The sequence below is a fragment of the Heliangelus exortis genome, chromosome 4 (assembly GCF_036169615.1).
Source record: "Heliangelus exortis chromosome 4, bHelExo1.hap1, whole genome shotgun sequence".
In the NCBI taxonomy this organism is placed as follows: domain Eukaryota; kingdom Metazoa; phylum Chordata; class Aves; order Apodiformes; family Trochilidae; genus Heliangelus; species Heliangelus exortis.
Genome location: NC_092425.1, coordinates 21,101,351 through 21,114,401, shown reverse-complemented (window position 1 = coordinate 21,114,401; position 13,051 = coordinate 21,101,351). Strand labels below are relative to the sequence as shown.

The window sequence follows — 13,051 nt, the reverse complement described above, 5'->3', positions numbered from 1 at the left end:
CAGACCACTGAACAGACTGCCCAGAGAGGTTGGAGTTTCCATCTCTGAAGGCATTCAAAACCTGCCTGGACTCCATCTTCTGCAACCTACTCTAAGTGAACCTGCTCCAGCAGGGAGGCTAGACTAGATCTCCAGAGGTCCCTTCCAGCCCCTAACATTTTGCAATTCTGTGATATTTTTTTCCTAACAAGAAAAAAGTATCAAAAAAAGCAAAACAAGACCTATTTCACAAAATTTAACTTTTCTCAATATTTTACAAACATTAGTAAGTAGAAGCAGAGAAAAACTCTTATCTTATTCTAATAATCTTAATAACATGTTCAAAGCATAGAATTTTAAATAAGGTTAACTGAGGGAAAACAAGAATCCCTAAAGTCATAAATAATTTGCCCTATTTGATCTATAGATTGACCATAACCTGTAAAAATTAATATTTCTTTCACAGGCATTACATCAAAGCAAAACCAGTTGCCCTTCTCTGAAAATTTAAAATAATTCTGAAGGACTTCTTCATTTAACCACTTTGTACTAAGCATCTCCAGCAAACAGCTCAGCCCCATTCATTACAGAAAAGGTCCATTTTCCTTCATGACATTAAGGTTGATGGTGTGCATCTTGTAAGTCAAGATAGGTTTGAATCCAAGTAGTTGCAGTGGGCAAGTTCTACAGACATTGGTTTGGATAAACCACAGTGTAGATCAGTTGCTCCACTTCACATACCAGGTCACAGTCCTTGGCTTTAACCAGTGGTACATACTTTGTCCACACAAGCAAATACTCCATGTCATTTCCTGATTTGTGAACTTCATATGCTATGAAATGGAAGATATAGTGCAGCCCTATCACTTCCAGAATAATAAAGAATAAAAGCACTGTCTCAGAGTTACCATAGGCATTTTCACTAATGCTAGAATCAACAACATGCAACAGCCCCAAGCAAATGACAGACTGGTTAAAAAACCCACATACACAATCACTACGTATTTTAACACTGTCTGATGCTATCAGAGTTATATTAGCACTGTAATATTAGAATTCTACTTTACACTGGATAAACAAATTAAGGTGTCAGAAGTTCAGACACAGCTAGTCTCTCATTCCAAGTTCAGTACTAGTATCACGGGTTTTGTTTTGAATAAATATACATCAGTTAAGTAAAAGCAGTTCCCAACCTGTCACTGAAACCAGAATGAGATACCAGACAGTTTCACCGGGAATATGCACATTCCTGAGCAGACAAGAGACAGGAAAAAATTATGTGGGATTAGGATAAAACCCAGCATATGTATTACAGGATGAAGCAAGGCAGAAAGAGGTATTTTTTGAGAAAAAAAATCATTGTCCCATATTTCTGTAGGAGCATTGCATGCTGTATACCTTTGAGTGTTATCCAGTTTTCCAGATGACACTGTTTTCCAAAATAGGCCGGTGAATATTTCTTACTCAGGTCAGAATTTCCTAAGGTGTGTTGAAGCAATCATTTAACAGCTCCATGCCACAAAAAACAAAAACCCCACTCCCTCCTTAGCTACTAACAAGAAAGAGGCACAGCAAAATAAAAAGAATGAGAAAGGGAACCTTTCAGTGATGGCTTGACATTACATTAATTCTTAGTAAGCAGCAGCCTAAAGGAAGGATTTATCAGGTATTTGCTCTACTTGTACCTGGAATCAGAATCACTGAGATTTGCACTTAAAGCAGAATTAAGATTCCTCCCTTTCAAAATGTAATTACTAACACTTCAATTTAACATCATTCTTCTTCAAAGGACATATGATTCATACTCCTATTTCTTACCTAAATTCTGTTCCCTCCCACACACCCAGAAGTTTTAAAATTTCAATTTTTTTTCTATTTTAGCTGAAGTTCTGCAATTGCCATTATCGCATAAAACTGTGCTTGTCTCAGACACCAGACACTTCAGATAAAGGCTTATTCTATTCAGCTTTCACAACACAGCTTACTTCCATTCAAAAAAAGAATTTATTCAAATGTAGTTTCTAGCCTCTGATGATGCCTCCAATCCCGCTGTTCCCTTTTCTGCTTGCCTCTTATTTTCCACCTTTAACTTTTACCAGCACAGTATCTAATATGCCTCCTATTTCTCTGAGGCTCCACTAATTGTAATCTTTCTGCCACAGACCCTGGAGCTACAGCAGGGCCCAACAGACAGGATACAAGTCCTTCTGCTAAAGTAATTTCAACCTCAGTATCTTCTCTCCTCACAACCTCTGCTGTTCACAGGACACGAAAAAGCAAGTTCCAGTGAAAAAGGAAGTAAGTGCCCTTCTTTTCTAAGGGATAAGGGCATGCAACATTTAATTGCTGCAACCTAATAAAGGTTCTAAATCAGACAAATCTTGCACAAGTTACAGAATTTCATGATAGAATAGAGGTTTTCACCTCCCCAATAATGAAAGCAACAGAAACTGCATTCCCTCCCCACAAAGAAAATTCACTCACAATCCCTTAACTTGTGAAGTTCTGGGCATTTTTCATATCTGATGTTTCTCAAGCACTTTCTTGGTTATAGAGTTAGCAGGTACTCTAAAAGCATTCTAGAAAAAGTTTAGTCCAAAGTATTCAAATGTAAAAATACAGTTTAAGCATTCTTCTCTTCAGTGCAAAGAGAAGTCAACAGGGGACAGAAAGAAAAGGATAGTTTTGCTTTCATAGCAGGTCACTCCTTACCACTGACAGGAATGCAGATAAACATTTAAATAAATATCATTTGCAGCTTCAGAATTTGTGATGTGGAACTCATTTAGGCAAGCTATACAGAAAAGATACTTTTTCTGAGTCAGTGGTGATCAGCAGTAGAGCATGGACAATTTACTATGTAGAAACCAAGATATGAGAAGCCTTGCATTCCTGGTGAGAAAGCAAAAGGTCATCCAACTGATGAAGATTTGAGGGTACTGAGATTCCTATCTCCTATGCCACTCCTCCTTGGTGCTCTACTCTGTTGGTTCCAACTAGGAATGTAACAAACATGAGGCCTACTTAAAATGTGTTGATCTAACACATTTTAACTAAAAAAATTGTTAACATAAAAACAAACATTTTCCTTTTCAAATTTCTAACTCTATCTAAAGCCCCTCTTAGCTGTCTATCAGAAAAAGCACACAGCAACACCTTACTGTGAATCGGTATCCCAAGAACTTGAAAGCATTTCAAGGAACTTCAAAAGAATGAATTCCTCTAACTCTGTCATGTTTTTATTTGGCTCATCCTCTTCAAACCATAGTTGCCTTTTTATAACTTTGTCAAGCAGTAGCAGGATACAATTGATATTTTGACTATATCCCTTCTTAAACCAGTTTCAGAAGAACTGCTAAGATCAGTGAGTTGACAGGTTGCTGTAGGTCTGAGGTGTCATAAACAAAGAAACAACATCTATGAGTTTAGCAAGTGGAAATGTTACTACAACTCCTTGCCCTTATGTTTCTCTTTCTCACACTTCATATCTTAAAGTGCTCTCTCTTTTGGGACACCAGTCTTAAAAGCAAATGAAGGCAGTATTCTAAGTGTTTGGAGAAACAATCACTGTTGAAGAGTGCAAAACATTAAAAAACCCCGAAGAACAGAGCAATTCAAATAGCTTCCACAATACTTATGCTTACAATGTCTGTGTCAATGGGATTACTCAGAAAAATGAAGTGGGCAAAACTGAAAATTAAGTCCCAAGCTTGAAGCTGCCTGCACCACACAAGCAGTAACCTAGACATGGGCAATCCGAACAATCTAGAAATACACATGAGAAAAAGCACCACTATATTAAAAACAAAACAAAAACCCCACAAGGTAACAACAACAACAAACCCAAACCACACGTGGGACTTTCCAAGCAGCTTTGGAATATGATATTTTCAACCGTCAGCCTATTTCTAGACATGAATGTTTTAAAACAGTAACAAAGCAGTTCCTAATTGTGCACAAATCTACCTGGCACCCCACAGACATATGGTTGACATCTCACAGCACTTGTCTTTAGTCTTCTCTTTCTGAAACAAGAAGTCTTTACTCCTTCAGTCATCACTACAGATTATCAAATCTTAAGGCTTAAATTCTCTTTCACCAATAATCAAGATATGAATGAAACATTTATCCTAGCCCTACAGGTTTGTGAACACTCCGATGTTACTCTCTTAGCTGTCTTCTGTTAAGGTGAGTGAAGACTCAAATTTTACCAATATGAATACTCAAACTTTTCAGGACTACAGAATATGGGGGAAAAAAAAAATAGTATACACATGAGGGGCTATTATAACTAAAACACCACATTTTGCTTTATCTCAATCATACCATCCTGTATTCTGCTCTGCAAACACGATCTAAAAGCCTAAAACTAAACAAAATTCCAAATCCACTATTTCTGAGACAGTAAAACTGGAGGTTTTTATTGTCTGAGGTAAAAAAAAATCACCTGGGAAGGCCATGAGTAATAATTAACACTGCCCCTGTATGCCTTACCACCTCGCTAATATTTACAAGGTATTTAGCATGTTTTAAAGTACAAAGGAATGCAAATACGAAGTTTGCTAGTACTGGAATTTGCTGTTAGAGCAAGTAGGACAGAGAAGTAGGCCTAACACAGCCCATGATGCTTGTCAAAACCTCCTCTATGCAACCTAGAGCCAGCAAGCTTCATCCCAGATACCTTTTCTAATTTCACCAGAGAAATATAAACCAAGGCCTTCATTTATAATTCAGTGCAGCTTGTTCCATAAATTTATAATGTCTTCGAAAAGTTTTTCATAATTAGACCGCATTGCTTTCAATAGCAACATTGTATTTCATAATGAACACAAAGTTTTGGTTTTCAGTTACTTTTCAGGGCCACTTTGAACCAAATACACGTTTTACAACAGGAATCTTGGGCGTCTATCATCCAGCTACTAAAAACTGACATTGAAGCCTTCCCAAAGAGCCGGAATCCCTCCCAAGCTGAAAGACCTGCCCTGGTGACTCCTGGGCGAGAAGCCTTTGCGCGGGTTCCTTCGCTCTCGGAACCACTTTCAAAGGAGGTTTACGGCGGTCAGACCTGGTAAGGGCAGCAAACACCCCGGGCTTCGGCTGGCGGGGGGCTGAGAAGATTTGGGCTCGCTGAGGCCTAGCCGAGCACACGAGGCCTCCGGCAGCCCCAGTTCCTTCTGCGCCAGCAGCCGACACCTCTCCGGGCGGGCTGGCCGGCCCGGGCCGGCCACGGGGCAGGCGGTCCCCGGGGCCGGGGGGGGTACAGGAGAGGGAGAGGCCTCCGTGACGCTCCTCCGGGAGGGAGGCGGCCCCGCACCGCGGCGCCCAGAGAAGAGGGGTGGGGAAGAGCCAGCGCTTCTGGTTTGTGAGGGACTCGCAAACTTCGGTACCTGTCGGGAACTCCTCAAACGCCAGCGACTCCGTCGCCGCCGGGAAGAGCTCTGCAGGTTTCCCCCTAACATCCACTCACGCAACGGTCTTAAAAACAGGCTGTACCCATGCCGATGGGAAAGAGAGCACGGCGTGCCCGGCTACAAACGGACTTCTCCCGCTTTCCCCCCGCCCCGAGGGGAGCACCCCGGAGGGCGCTCCCTCGTCCCCGGTCCCGGCCCTCCGCCCCAGAGTTGCCCCAGCGGCGAGGGGCCCGGCAGCGCCGCCCCGAACCCACCCCCTGCCCCAGGCCTCGCCACCTCCCTGCCTCCGCACCCACCTGTCCCGGGGGTCGATCCAGCTGGTCTGTTTGGTGTTGTGGTCGATATAGAAGACTTTGCCGTCGTAATCTCTCGCCTCCTCCCAGCCATCGGGTAAAGGGAGCTGCCCATTCCCCGCTTTCCTAGGCATGGTCGGGCGGCGGGGATAGTTGCTCCATAGGGACAGAAAGAAAGACGGGAAGCGGGAAAAGTCCTCACCCGAGCCGGGGGGACGGGGAGGGGGCCGGGAGGGACACAGCGGCCCGCTTGTGGAAGCCCAGGAAAGCCCTCCTCGGCAGCCGGGTCTCAGTCCACCATGCCTGGGCTGCCGCCTAGTCCGCGCCGCGGCAGCCCGGGTCGGGGTTGCCGGCGTAGCCCAGCTGCCGTCTGGGCGCGGGGAGCCCGGCTGAGCCCCGGGCGGCCGCGGCCGCCGTTCATTAGCATGAGATTAGCATCCATCTCATCTGCATGCACATTCCTCCCGCCGCATTCCTCAGGGTTAACCCTGCCGGCGCTGCCCGACGCCGCCGCCGGGTTGGGGCAGGGCAGGCCTGGGCCATGGGTCCCGGACAGAAAACGTTCAGCGGCGGAGCTCCTGGGGCACACCGGGGGGCAGAAGAAGGGGCAAAGGCGGCAGGGGTTGGGGGGGCCGCTGCTTCCAAACGAGCTGTGCCTGCGGCGCACCGAGGCTTGGCCGGTGTGGGGGTTCTAACAACCACCTGAGGGGGCCGGGGCCGCCCTGCGGGCTCAGCTGCCAACCGTGGGTGCCCCGCCGGAGCCTGCTGCTCCCGTGTGCTTAGAACACTCCCGCCACGTCCCCTCAGCCTTTTCGGGAAGCTGTGAGGACAAGGGAGCCCCCTCAACCACCAGTTTCCTGCGGGGGGAGAGCAGCGCTAAGGGACCAGGGCGAGGGAAACGGCGTGAGGGCTGCTGACCCCCGCCCCGCGGCCCGGCCCTTTGTCTGCCAGCCCGGGCCCGCCGCAGGTGGAGCAGGAGGCTGCGGCGCCGGGGGTGTCCTGGCCCTTGGGGACATAGGGATCGTGCCCTGGGAAGAGCGATTTTGCCGGTGCCTCCATGGCCTGAGTCGCGGCGGAGTCGGGAGTTTCCTTTCCCTCCATTCGGGTCCCTCTAACCTCGCTTCACATCCTTGTGAACTCTTAACTAAGCTACAGCAAGATTCGAGTGTTCCTAAGAGGGACTTTGACATTTAAAATACCTGAGTTCAAAATTTAAATAAAAAGGGAGCCCATTTTTAACCCTGGAAACACCTTATTTTTTTTTTTCTCCTTTTCTTTTTATCAGAAGCAGCAGTGGAGAATGTGTGCACACACCATTTGTGCTCCAGACTGTTCTGTCCTAAAAAGCAGACAGCTAAGTCGCATTAGGTGTAGAAGCCAGGTGTGAATTACTGTGCATTTATCTCATCTTTGCCAGAGGAGAGTACCCCAGGCTGGTTACCACCGTTCAGCTGATAGAAGGTAACCTGATGAGCTCTGTTAATTTGCATGTATATCTGATTCCCAAGATTTGGCATCAGAAGTAAGAGCACCTGGGGGGGAATATGACTGCCTAGTTTAGTGGCTAAAACACCAAGGTAACCCAGATTTTATTCCCTGTTTCCTGGAATGTTTTATTTCTTTTCACTTAAAGTTACTGGTTTAAAGTAATAGAATTTTCCTTGCAGAGGAAGTCTGGAACCCAGAGCTCCTTTCCTTCCTCCCCTTCCTCCCCTTCCTCCCCTTCCTCCCCTTCCTCCCCTTCCTCTCCCTCCTTTCATCTGGTTATCTAGTCCACTATAGCATTCTTTAGCATTCATTTCTATGAATTATTCTTCTGAGACAATTTACACTTACTAAGTACTGCCCTTGTTCAGTGCATAACGAGTTCTTTCATTCCACTTCAGAGGCTGCATAGCTGGCAGTTAGGCATTGCAGTAACCAATTTACAGGTATCTAAGTCCTGTTTTTGAATCTTCTCCTAAATAGAAAAAAGTACCAGCAAGATATGGTTTTAATTTAGCTAATTGCCAATCTGGTAGAGTGAAGACCTTAATTATTTCCGTCATTCTGCTTATTTTACTCTGTAACACTTGTATGCCTCCACAAAATACCTGTATGTTGAGCTTCAGCTTCAACTCTCTTGAAGATTTGATTTTACATCTGTTGCATTGAGGTAATGTGCAGTGAAGCTACATACATGTATTAAGACCCTGCTCATAACACCAGAGAAAAACTGAGCTGTTCTAACTTCTTTATATACATAAAAGTTCAACCACTTAGGGGAAGCAACAGGATCATTGCCCATTAGAGTGAAACTCGCATTTATTTTCATTGAGAATATTAAGTTTCAGTGAGCTGATTAAATTATAAAGTCCAGTCATGTTTTCCATCAGTGTGAAAAAGCAGTTTTACTATCCATTTATGTTTGTGTCCTTTTAAATAGTCTACTGTAATTTTATAAGCTTGCTTATAGGTGACATTCTACAGCGAAAAAGTACACGTGGCAATTGTGGGACAGGACAACCTGGATTTCTTTTCCCCCTTTACAGTTCAATTTGAGTTATCAATAAAACATTTTATTACATAAGTTGATAAAAACCTGTAGAGAAAAAGCAGGGCTATAGGCCTATACACCTACTAAGTAATCCACATAAAAGAAAGCATGATCGTAATACCAAAACAAAACTCCAACCTCATTTATTTCAGTGCTTCTCCTCAAGTTAATTATGACACCTGGGGTAGTACCTAATTCCCATACTATGTCACCAAAAAGGCAGCTGGAACCACATCTTTGTTTATTGGTCAGATGAGATCTATGTGGTCTGATTTATAACCACTTTTACCAGGGTAAAACTTCTCATAAGAAAACATCCATATTTTCATTTGCACAAATAGATCAAAGTTGCAGTTCTTAATTTTTTGCAAGTAAATATACTAAGATCATTACACACTTGTCTAATTTCTGTAGATATGCTAGTATGTGCATATACAGATGTGCTTACACTTAAATATAAACTGTTGTATTTAAGTATTAGGCTCTTCCCTTCTTCCATTCCATTGTTTGAGTACTTTATTGTGTTTGTATTTATAGTTAAGAATCTGCAGTCCAGAATTCTGGTTTAGAACTACCTAGGGATCACAATACTTGAAATCAGACTGACAAAAAGTAGGTAATATTTTTGTAAATAAGTGCCAGACCTTTATATTACCAGCGAGGACATTTAGCTTTTTGAGGAATTGCTGTTGTACAAAACAGAATCCAATTATTCTCTCTGGTTTTGCTCCTTTGCAATTTAGACCGGTAGAAAATTATTTTTGCTACTATCCTTTAATATTTTTTCATATGTCTGATACAGGAAAACAGAACAGATCTTCACAATGATCCTTTTTAGCCTAAAATATGCTATAAATTCCAAGTAAAAGTAGTTTTGCAACTATACCTCCTACATCTCAACTGATAACCTGCCTAGCATTTTGTGCTGACATTGTCAGCTGACAGCATACCACAGATTGTGTGGCTTAATTGCATAAGACAGCCTAGTTCAGAAGATGTAAGCATGCTTTATTCAAAACACAGAAGGGTGCAAGGGTGCATATGAAGGAGTGGCCCAAAACCACAGAACAATGTAGCTATGGCATGACTTTAGTATTTATCAGTAAGTTTGGTAAATAACAAGATAATGCTCAACAAGAGGGAGCTAATTGTTCTTCTCTTTTGCTTTGTATATGCATGTTTGACCAATCTGGAGAAGTTCACATTATAAGTAGTACATGTTTAAGGGATTGAGTTAAAGAGAGTTTAATTATTTTGTGTCCTTTCTACTTAATCTAGGAGGTAGATCTACTTAATCTAGATTTCCATCTAGAAGGAAAAATGCCCATGTGAACGTTTGAAACAGGTGTGGAAGTGGCTGAATCCAAAAAAGAAGTCTGCAAAGGCAAATGGTTGTGCCTTGTCACAGAACACCACATAGATAAGATGCTGAGGGACATGGTTTAGCAGTGAAGTAGTAGAGCTAGGTTAGTAGAGTTAAAGCTTCAACTGTATCATCCTACAGCTCTTTTCCAACCTGAAATATTCTATGAGTCTGTGAACAAGTAGCATACCTTACTGCAGCCTGTACTAGTATCATTAATCTCCTGATGCTCTCTGAAACAGTAAATCTGTCCCTGGGGCTAACTGTGATCAAAAAAGGCATGTTTGTACCCTGTCCTTCCATAACAAGGGATTCCCTTAACTTGATGATTCACTAGAGTGACATCCCTGAAAAAATTTACAGGTGTTACAACTCTTAACTTGTACTATCACAAATTACTCTGAATCAAGAGCCATAGCTGTCTCCTTAAAAATCTACACAGTTCATACTCTACTACTTTCAAGAAGAATTCAAGTGCTGAAGGAATTATTAAGTACTGTAAAAGAATAAATATCTAAAAACATCTGACAAAAATGTTGGAAAATATGTATTTGTTATGTTGATTATCTTCATACACTTAGATATCTTGTCCATACTTGGACAACAATAAACTCTGTGTTTAACTTCTCTCACATACAGCTACTGTAGAATTCTAAAAAAAACCCAGTATTTTCAGCATTTTAAGTATGTATTTATTTAACAACAGTGAATTTTACCTGACAGCTATGATTAAACACAAACAAAAAACCAATCAAAAAACCCAACAACAAAGCCAAATAAACAGAAAAAAACACCAAAACATAGGATTCCTTTACACTACAAGATCTTTATTTTTAAAAGGGTTTAAAAGGTCCTGTAAAGAAAAACAGTGTATATGCTTGAGGGAGGAAAGGAGGACAAGTGCTGCTTATACTGTTGTCAGTTCCTAATGCATGTATATATCAGAGAGTGAAAGACCTTTGAATAATATTGTTTCTGGTTGAATTTATTATGGTCTGTGGAAGTGATGGAGGCAGAGAACAGCTTTGATAATTTTTATGCTATTTCAGCTTATCATTTTACTCCAAAGCCAATTCTTTCCACTGCTAAGACAGTTGAACAGCTTGCTGCTAAAGTAGGATGTCCTACAAAGACTCATCAGAGTATCAGTAAAAAAGACTATACCAGGATCTTTTTCAAATGAATTTATACTCCATTTTTCAGAAATTTGGCTTTGTTTTTGTGTTCAGGCATGCATAGGAAAAAGTAATGAGCAATTACGCATTTTGAGTCCTTGAAGACATAATTCAGTTCTCACAAATCTGAAAATTAGTGCACAGAGCTACTTTAACTGATCGTTAGTCTGATTAAAAGTTTAAGGTAGGTAGAATTGAAATGATGTGGTCAGAGCTTTGGCTCAAACCTAACTACAGAAATGTGAGTGACATTTTCATGGCAAAATCTTCTCAGTCATCCCAAACCACTCATGAAACTAACTTATAATTCTGTTCTGTTAACTCCAATTCATACTGCTGATGTTTCTGTGGACAAAGAAAACGAAGATAGAGAATTTTGGTTGTTCAAATACCCCATGGTTGAAGAGGTCCAAATAAGCCTCTGAGGCATATTCCTGCAGAATTTTTTGATGCAGTCTTGATATGTTGTCTTCATGTTACATCTTACATAGAAACAAATTTGCTCTATATCTTAAGATCATCTCTGATACTTGGACACAGATTTAACTTGCCTACATTCCATCATATCTGTGGAATTGTGGTGTCTATTCACTGCTGGCTAATGGATTTGGAGGACTGCAAAAGCACATTTTGTCAGCCAAGAAGGTTCCCAGGAGCCTGGTCCTCTTTCTGCATGTCAGACTGAAGTAGCAGGTAATAAAGGATTTCTACACATCTACAGGGAGAGAGGAAGTAAGGATTTTCTCAATAATAGCTTCTTTGGTGGACAGCAACAATTAATTTGTTCAAGTATTTAAGATACTCTATCAAGTAGTATACAAATGTACAGGTTTACAGAGATAATGCTTTTAAAAGTCCCTCTCAGCTGGTGCAAGGAATAGATCCTCCCATAACTGTAAGAAGAAAGGACTTACTGATACGTCTTCTATGATGTATCTAAGGGAGGGAAGGCAACAGATGAAAAAATACATAAAGGAATGTATTAGCCATGACATTCTGAAGTACCTTTCTTTTCTGTGTCATCCGTGTACTTTCTGAAACACAGTGCAGTAAATTAAGTAGACTGGACTAATTGAGTATGTAACACCTGCATTACAAAAAAATGATCTGGCTGATGGAGGGGCTTAGGGAAGCTGTCTTCTAACAAATGAAAAATATTACTCAAAACACGAAACAGGTATAAACCTGCCAGACTACAATATGAAAAAAAAATGCTTCTTTTTTTCATCCACTCTTTGTCTCTTCACAAAAAAAGTACACTTTATTTGCATGAGTGCAAAGTACTTTGGTGTCTTTCCTGGCCAACAACAAAGGAACCTCAATGCTATCTTACTGCTAACTGAGACTAAAAATCATGCTGCAAAAATAAAATCAGACTCTGTGCACATTTATAAAATTCAGTACTGCTAGAGATGTTTCTGAATTGTACAAATCATCCCTTGGCAATTTTTATTCCAGTCAGCTTATACAAAACCCAGAATCTTAATGTAGGCACTTTTTTTGAGGACTGAAAAAATTCAAAGAACAAAGAATGATACTGCTGTGGTCACTTTGCTGGAGACATAAAAAATGTGTTAAGTGATTTGATGGACAAAAAAATACCTAAATGAAATAGGATAGGGATTAGAGCATAGGGTAATTTCAGCTGCTGAGCTGAATCTGTTAAACTGCGTTGTGTCATTTCAGTATGAGGTTTCAGAAATACTTGGGGTAAGCTTTGTTATCAAAAGGAAAATAAACATAAACCCTCTTTTTATTGAGTATCTCATTCACAGGTAAAATGTGGCGTATAAAAGTTATCAGTTCCATGTGGTCAAGCATATGTTGTGAAATGCTTGTGTTCACATACGAAACACATGGTTATATCTCAGCTGCTCTCTCCTTTGAATTTCTTGGGGGTAAAACACAACCAAAGCATACATTTTAGTTAGCTGTACTTATGAGTTCATAAATGAAGTACACGAATAAAGATACAACCTCCAACAGCATAAAAGATTACTCTGAACAGTAATTCAAAGAAAATAATTTGAAACTAGGCAAAGTCTGCATAAGGGGAGTATTAAGACATAATCATCAGACTGAAATGTCAGAGCTGTTGCTGATAATCAGCTGTTCTGTAAACGGGTGTATGTAAAGACAAAGGCTATACAGTTGATGCTTACATCAAAGGAATCACAGTATAGTTGAGGTTGGAAGGGGCCTCTGGAGGTCCTCTTGTTCAGTCCCCTTGGTTAAGTAGGGCCACCTTAGGACAGTTGCCCAGGACCATGTCCAGACAGTTTTTTAGTATCTCC

The 13,051-nt window shown here is 41.4% G+C and overlaps 2 protein-coding genes across 7 annotated transcripts in view; one reads left to right on the top strand and one right to left on the bottom strand.

Moving 5' to 3' along the window:
* The window catches only part of WWC2 (WW and C2 domain containing 2), a 102,528-nt gene extending 96,403 nt beyond the window's left edge, over positions 1-6,125 (bottom strand). The window contains exon 1 of one of the 6 annotated variants that reach the window (XM_071743244.1): positions 5,687-6,125. In XM_071743244.1, the coding sequence (XP_071599345.1) occupies positions 5,687-5,817 (131 nt within the window). In that variant the 5' untranslated portion in view covers positions 5,818-6,125. Of the gene's footprint in view, positions 1-5,366; positions 5,488-5,686 lie in introns of those variants that run through there. The other 5 variants (XM_071743245.1, XM_071743246.1, XM_071743247.1 and 2 more) reach the window with 5 other exon arrangements.
* An 834-nt stretch (positions 6,126-6,959) lies between these two features.
* Positions 6,960-13,051, top strand: part of DCTD (dCMP deaminase) — a 55,655-nt gene continuing 49,563 nt past the window's right edge. The window contains exon 1 of the mRNA XM_071743256.1: positions 6,960-7,144. The gene's annotated coding sequence lies outside the window, so the exon portion shown is untranslated. The remainder of the gene's footprint in view (positions 7,145-13,051) is intronic.